Source organism: Leptonychotes weddellii, chromosome 5, assembly GCF_054177405.1.
Source record: "Leptonychotes weddellii isolate Sample4059 chromosome 5, ASM5417740v2, whole genome shotgun sequence".
Taxonomy (NCBI): Eukaryota; Metazoa; Chordata; class Mammalia; order Carnivora; family Phocidae; genus Leptonychotes; species Leptonychotes weddellii.
This window is the reverse complement of record NC_138373.1, coordinates 102,557,295-102,563,294: the sequence shown is the minus strand read 5'-3', so window position 1 is coordinate 102,563,294 and position 6,000 is coordinate 102,557,295. Positions and strand designations below refer to the sequence as shown.

The window sequence follows — 6,000 nt, the reverse complement described above, 5'->3', positions numbered from 1 at the left end:
GGTGATGGGTATTAAAGAGGGCATGTACTGAATGGAGCACTGGGTGTTATACGCCAACAATGAATCATGGAACACTACATCAAAAACTAATGATGTAATGTATGGTGATTAACATAACATAATAACATAAAATTAAAAAAAAAACCACTTAGCTTTAACAATGCTTAATAATTTACCTCTATAGGCGTCGTTTCAGGAATCTCTCTAAGAATCACAATACAACGCTTATGACTTGGTCTCACTTTCTCGCCCTTCTCATCAACTTGTACCATAGGAGAAGCTGAAATTTAAAAAAGTTTCATTCAAAAGTGACAAGGAGAGATATTAATATTGCCATTAAAAACTATTCATTTCTATTTCCAAGTGAATAAATTAGCAGAGAAATTAAACTGTAGAACCAAAGATTACAGTTGTAACAAAATATTTTTAGATTAATATACAAGAAACACTGTCAAGTGTTATTCTTTGAACAAATATACAGAGTACCTACTTTGTGTCTTGGCACTGTGTTGGGGTTGAAAAACTTTCAGGAGTATACAATACATATCTAACAAGGTAAAATTACCCTGTGTATAATTACTGAATTCTGGATTTCTGGAGATAATAAAAATCAGTGTACTTGCATTCTACTCTTGTAACTGGATGACAGTATTGCATTCTGACATGCGAAGAAATTCTTAAAATTCAAGTCTAAGAAGCACTTAAACAAAGAATTAAACTCAAATGATTATAACTTTCCCTTGATTTTAACATATTTATTCTTACATACTATTACAGACACTGAGAAGCCATCTTTTAGATGCTGATTTTGAGGAAATATTTAATGAAGATAGTACAATCTAACCAAAACTTTTATTCCTAGTCCCTTCAGAGAGATAATATGCCACACCTCTCTGAACAGGTAAGAAGTGAGAATACAAGAAAAAGGGAAGAAGAGTTGGGCTTAAGTAAGTACTAGATTCTAGCCCTTAGTGGAGGATTCTGCTGGTGTCTTGGCTGATTTTTTTCTGATTACAAGACTGGGTTGTTTTAAGAAACCACTGCACAAACCAATCAGAGATTTCATAAATGTTTTTAGCCCTCTGAGAATGGAAATCTACTCTCATATAAGCCTATTATTGTACTTGGTATATTTAACTTTTAAACATTTTCAACAACACATTTCATATAAAAATGAAGAGCTGCCTTTATTCAGTCAAGTAGTTAAAACGTTGGTAAGGTTTTGCTAAGAAAGGTTAGCAAGAAATACTGATATGACATAAAGACCACTAAAAATGCTTAGAACCTCAAATTCTTTACCAAACTTTAGAGTTTGGTAAAGTCAAACTACAGACTGCAATTCTTTAACAGGTTGTGAAATCAATTTAGGGGGAAAAAAAAGTTAATTCCAAGCATTTAGTATTAATCTGAATAATTAACATTTCAGTTGTGTGTGGGTATGTGGTGTATGTACTGGGCTATAGCGTAAAATGTACTTCTTACTTGGGTTCAAAAGTTTGAAACAATGCTTTAGAAGATGTGATAATGATACATGTAACTTTCTAATAGCCTAGAAAACAGATTTAATTGCTTATACTTGGAGTAAGTGGATGATGAACAAACAAGGTACTGAAGTGATATAGAAGCTATATACCAAGTCAGTAAAAATAAAGATAAATTATTGGAACAGAATAACAAAAAATAGGGAGTTAACAATTCCCTGCCTGAGAAGCATAGCTTAATGTATAGAATTGTGGAATCGGGGCACCTGGGTGGCTCAGTCGTTGGGCGTCTGCCTTCGGCTCAGGTCGTGATCCCAGGGTCCTGGGATCGAGCCCCGCATCGGGCTCCCTGCTTGGCGGGAAGCCTACTTCTCCCTCTCCCACTCCCCCTGCCTGTGTTCCCTCTCTCGCTGTGTCTCTCTCAAATAAATAAATAAAATCTTAAAAAAAAAAAAAAAAGAATTGTGGAATCACTATGTTGTATACTTGAAAAAATACATTATATGTCAACTACAATTTAAAAAAATAAAAATAAAATGGCCAACAAAACCAAAAACTTCCCTGTATGATCAGAAATCAGAAGAATATTTAGCTTTTTGACTTAAAAAAATAGCTATAGCTAAAAGGTATGATTTACATACATCTCAACACTTCAAGAATTAGATCAGGGTCTGTGGTCAGCTTTTTTATTTCTTCCATGTTGGCAACTGTCCAAATTGGGATGAACTGATCACTGTCCATTTGAGATATCAGGTAAAGATCCTTTGACAAATTTTCTCTGAAAGGAATAAACAAAAGCAAGAGTCCCATAAAACAAAGAATTCTTAAAAAAGCAGCTAAAGAAGTGTCTTATTCACTTCTGTCACTTAGTTAAACAAAATTATGCTACCAGAAATAACACAGTGAACTCTGAAAATACATAATACACAACAAATATACTCTAACAACTTTCAGAAAGTTTCTGAATCACCAAATACATCATGCCCAAAATTCTGAACAAGGGAACTTTATGGAATTATATTGATATGGAAAGAGGCTTAATAAAGTATTACATACAGTGTAGTTCCATCTTATAAACAGTTTATCACTGATGTTAGAATATGCATATGGGGAAAATTATAGCTTCAACCATGAGTTTAACTGTAAAGGATTTAAAATTTCTAAATGTTTGTGGGGCGCCTGGGTGGCTCAGTCGTTACGCGTCTGCCTTCGGCTCAGGTCATGATCCCGGGGTCCTGGGATCGAGCCCCGCATCAGGCTCCCTGCTCGGCGGGAAGCCTGCTTCTCCCTCTCCCGCTACCCCTGCTTATGTTCCCTCTCTCGCTGTGTCTTTCTCTGTCAAATAAATAAATAAAACCTTTAAAAATAAAAAATAAAAATTTCTCAATGTTTGTATTTTTAAAGTATGTTTGACTTTTTATTTAAATTTAATAAATTTAAAACTAAATTTAAAACATTTAAAAGATTCTTTAAGATACATTTCTTAAAAAGATAGAAACACTTCTATCTTACATATAAAATCTCATGTAACAAATTGAAGTAAAATCATACTCATGTTGTCTTATTCACATCAGATCTTTGAAGCAGTCTAGTTATAAACAGCTGGAAGTCTTTGCTTAAAAGCCCCCTTTTCTCAATGACCCTATTTAAAACTGAAACCACCCAAGCACTCTTGATTCCCCTTCTCTTAATTACAGTGTTCTAAATTTTTTTCCAGTGCTTATCACTTAGCACACTTCTAAGTTTATTATGCTTTTTAAAAAAATTATTTTTGTCTCCTCCAGCCAGAATACAGGTTCCATGAAGAATCTTTGTTCAAAATGTATTTCAAGGCCCTAGTGCCTGGCAAAGGGTAGGGCCAAAGGCCTCTACATTCAAGTTTTATTAAAATAAAGTAGTAATTACTTTTTAAAAATTACAATTGCCAACAGGTTGTTTTGGGGGCAAAAAATAATAGAGAAGATACCAGCAAAGGTTAAACTCACTTTAGCATAAATGGAGGAACATGGTAATAACATCTTCATCAAGATATTCTTTTTTTGCTGTTTATTAGAGAGGGAGGGGTAGAGGGAGAGGAAAAGACAGAATCTTAGGCAGACTCTATGCCCAGAGCAGACCCCAACATGGGCTCAATCTCACAATCCTGAGATCATGACCTGAGCTGAAATCAAGAGTCAGACGCTAAACTGACTAAGCCACCCAGGCGCCCCTGTACATATATTTACACAACTAAAAAGTTGTAGCCTAAATCAACTCTGGCTTTCAGCATGTCTGTTCTTATAAAACCTTAGTCAAACTTTTTTTTTTTAAAGATTTTATTTATCTGAGACAGAGAGAGAGCATGAGAGAGAGAAAGATCACGAGTACGGGGGAGGAGTAGAGGGAGAAGCAGACTCCCCGCTGAGCAGGGAGCCTGACGTGGGACTCAATCCCAGGACCCTGGGATCATGACCTGAGCTGAAGGCAGACGTTTAACGACTGAACCACCCAGGCGCCCCAAACCTTTTTTTTAAAGATTTTATTTATTTATTTGAGAGAGAGTGAGAGAGTGTGCATGTGTGTGATCGTGCATGAGCAGGGGTAGGGTCAGAGGGAGAGGGTGCAGCAGACTCCATGCTCAGCATGGAGCCTGACGTGGGGCTCGATCCCATGATCCTGAGGTCATAACCTGAGCTGAAGTCAGATGCTTAACCAACTGACACACCGAGATGCCCCAACCTTGGTTAAATTCTTAAAGAAACCGTATCTCATCAGAAGTCAAATTAATGGATATAAATCACATCTATTCACATCTATGATTTGACTATTCATGATTAATTCCTGATATGTGCTAATAACACTTTTGCTGAGCCACAAGCGTCAATCATATAGTTTGTTTAAACTGTATCAAAGTTCTGAGTAGGATGTGGTAGATCATGACAAACCAGTGCTCCTATTGCAACAACTAAAAAACCCTGGCTAAATTACAAAAATCACGTTCTGGAGATGAAGGAAAGAAGCTACAAGAACAAAATGGAATTCCAGAAAGATGGTCTTTTTTTCCTGAGGGGCTCTGCAGATACGGGACCAGGGGGAAACCAGCAGAGTTTTAGGCAGTTGCACAGGACTGGCACTGTGAATTGGAAACTAAAGGAGCTCCTAACATACAGCAGATTTCCCCCCATATAACATTTCCTGAATTCTAAGGAGGAAGGTGGGAGACTGGGAGCCAGGCTAAAAAGGCAGAGTAACATCTCTGTGGTTTTGTGGAAATTCCAGTGGAAGGAAGAAACTCTCATCAAACACAAGAGAGGTCTCCCCCACAAAACATTTGCCAGATTTTGAAGCTTACAGGGTAAGAGACTAAAGAGCTAATCTCAACCCTCTCAAGAACAGGACTAAATCTCCCTTGGTGTTTCAGAACTGAAGTAACAGAAAACAGACAACTTCCAAATCAAGACTGAAAAGGTCAAGACTAAGGAACAGAGATAAATCAGAGGTAGACTGAGTCTAATTACAGTGGCTGCTCAGTCCTAACCCAGCTCAATTCCTGACTGGACTGACAATCAATCTGCTTCTGCCTACCAGAAGAAAGCTCAAATCTTGTCTAGAGGGAAAGATCTTATCACTTGCAGCTCCTAGCTGCTTTTACATGTAATGTTCGGCATATAATCAAAATTTCTAAGACATTCAAAAAGGCAGGAAATTATGAGAGAACCGAGAGAAAAAACTCAAATATAAGCAGACACACAAATGATCCAGTTAGTAGGCAAAGATTTTTAAAACTATTACAAATATATTACAGAAAATGAATTGTATTGCAGGAACAAATGACTAAAGACAGACAGAAACTCCCGCTTTTATCATTTTATCCTGTACTAGACTATAAAGGCAAAGAATAAAAAAGGAGGGAAAAAAGGAGGAACTATTTAGGATAAAGAATCAATTAAACCTGAGTCAAGAGCATATTATGTGTAAAGAAATAAAGAAGTCTAGGGGCACCTGGTTGGCTCAGTCGGTAGAACACATGACTCTTGATTTCAGGGTCATGAGTTCAAGCCCTATGCTAGGAATTGACCTTACTTAAAAAGTAAATAAATTAAAAAAAAGAGGGGCGCCTGGGTGGCTCAGTCATTAAGTGTCTGCCTTCGGCTCAGGTCACGGTCCCGGGGTCCTGGGATCGAGCCCCGCATCAGGCTTCCTGCTCTGCAGGAAGCCTGCTTCTCCCTCTCCCACCCACCCCGCTTGTGTTCCCTCTCTCACTGTGTATCTGTCAAATAAATAAATAAAATCTTTAAAAAAAATAAAATAAAATAAAAAAGAAATAAAGAAGTCTGTGATAAAATCCAGGTTTCTAGCTTGAAAAATTGGTTTACCGGTCCTACCTCTCACCACGTATAAGAAAAACAGAAGGCATTACCTTTGCATGCATATCCAAACTTCTCTTTATTTTGGAAGGGGCAGTTTTACAATACTGAGGTTTTATGACATCTAAACTATAAATATAACTACATAATTGTTATCTGTAAATAAGACATCT

The 6,000-nt window shown here is 37.0% G+C and overlaps 1 protein-coding gene across 6 annotated transcripts in view; it reads right to left on the bottom strand.

The window, feature by feature from the left end:
* LARP4 (La ribonucleoprotein 4) overlaps positions 1–6,000 on the bottom strand; it is a 207,018-nt gene that overhangs the window by 39,435 nt on the left and 161,583 nt on the right. For 5 of the 6 annotated variants that reach the window (XM_081821661.1, XM_081821664.1, XM_081821659.1 and 2 more), the window contains 2 exons: positions 2,123–2,259; positions 177–280 (listed from right to left, as the gene is read on the bottom strand). In XM_081821661.1, coding sequence (XP_081677787.1) covers positions 177–280; positions 2,123–2,259 — 241 coding nt within the window. Of the gene's footprint in view, positions 1–176; positions 281–2,122; positions 2,260–3,466; positions 3,651–6,000 lie in introns of those variants that run through there. The other variant, XM_081821665.1, reaches the window with a different exon arrangement.